This window comes from Sinocyclocheilus grahami, unplaced genomic scaffold (assembly GCF_001515645.1).
Source record: "Sinocyclocheilus grahami isolate Dianchi unplaced genomic scaffold, SAMN03320097.WGS_v1.1 scaffold63090.1, whole genome shotgun sequence".
Lineage (NCBI taxonomy): Eukaryota > Metazoa > Chordata > Actinopteri > Cypriniformes > Cyprinidae > Sinocyclocheilus > Sinocyclocheilus grahami.
The window spans coordinates 1-794 of NW_015527844.1; the positions used below are offsets into that span (position 1 = coordinate 1).

The window sequence follows — 794 nt, forward strand, 5'->3', positions numbered from 1 at the left end:
ATAACTGGACTTTTTATATGCATATCTGACTTTAATTAATTAATTTAACAATGCAGCAGCTTTAAACACGGCTCATCCAATCAGATTTCAGAGCTATAAATATCTGTTTCATAATGTGGTTTTGCCATATAGTGACAGTAGGATATGAGTGGCGTTCTGCGGTGAGATCGGTGTGTGTGTGTGATGGTGTGTATGTTGCTGTGATCATGTACATGAGGGTTGAGCGTGTTGAACAGCTCCTCGTCTGTGATGAAGAGATCAGCAGGAGAACTGGGCCGTTCTGGAGTGTGAACTCCTCTCAGCAGATCCCTGACGATCCGTCCACACAGTGACACGGACACTTTCTGCTCCAGCTCCTTCTACACACACACACACACAAACAGCATCAGTTTAAATTAATCAGTGTTTTCATTGCTTTAAATGAGACACACACACAAACACCTCCAGTGCGGCTCTCTGCTGGGCGCTGTTGTCCTGCTCTAAAGCCACGCCCCTCAGAGTGACCCGCAGTGAAGCTCCGCCCATCAGCACCGGGTGTGTGTGCAGACGCCAGGCCTCAGTCATGATGCCCGCAGACGCGCTCTTGAAGATGAAGCTGATGTGTTTAGTGCAGCCGGGCAGAATCACAGCTGACAGAGAGCATCATATATGAGTTTACAAAAGAGAGAACGGAGGATCATGGAATCAAATTTCTGTTTGAGATTTTACATGTAAATAGTCTGTATAATATTGAATATGTATTTGAAATATATTTAAAGGGGGTCATAGGATGCCCATTTTCCACAAGTTGATAT

At 44.7% G+C, this 794-nt stretch overlaps 1 protein-coding gene across 1 annotated transcript; it reads right to left on the reverse strand.

The window, feature by feature from the left end:
• Nucleotides 1–212: 212 nt before the first annotated feature.
• On the reverse strand, nt 213–629 carry LOC107581008 (MYCBP-associated protein-like; the record flags this gene model as incomplete). The annotated part of the gene is made up of 2 exons (XM_016266604.1): nt 213–359; nt 442–629. Coding segments are annotated over 2 exons (335 nt in total), but the record flags the coding sequence as incomplete, so codon positions are not given.
• Between the last annotated feature and the right edge of the window lie 165 nt (nt 630–794).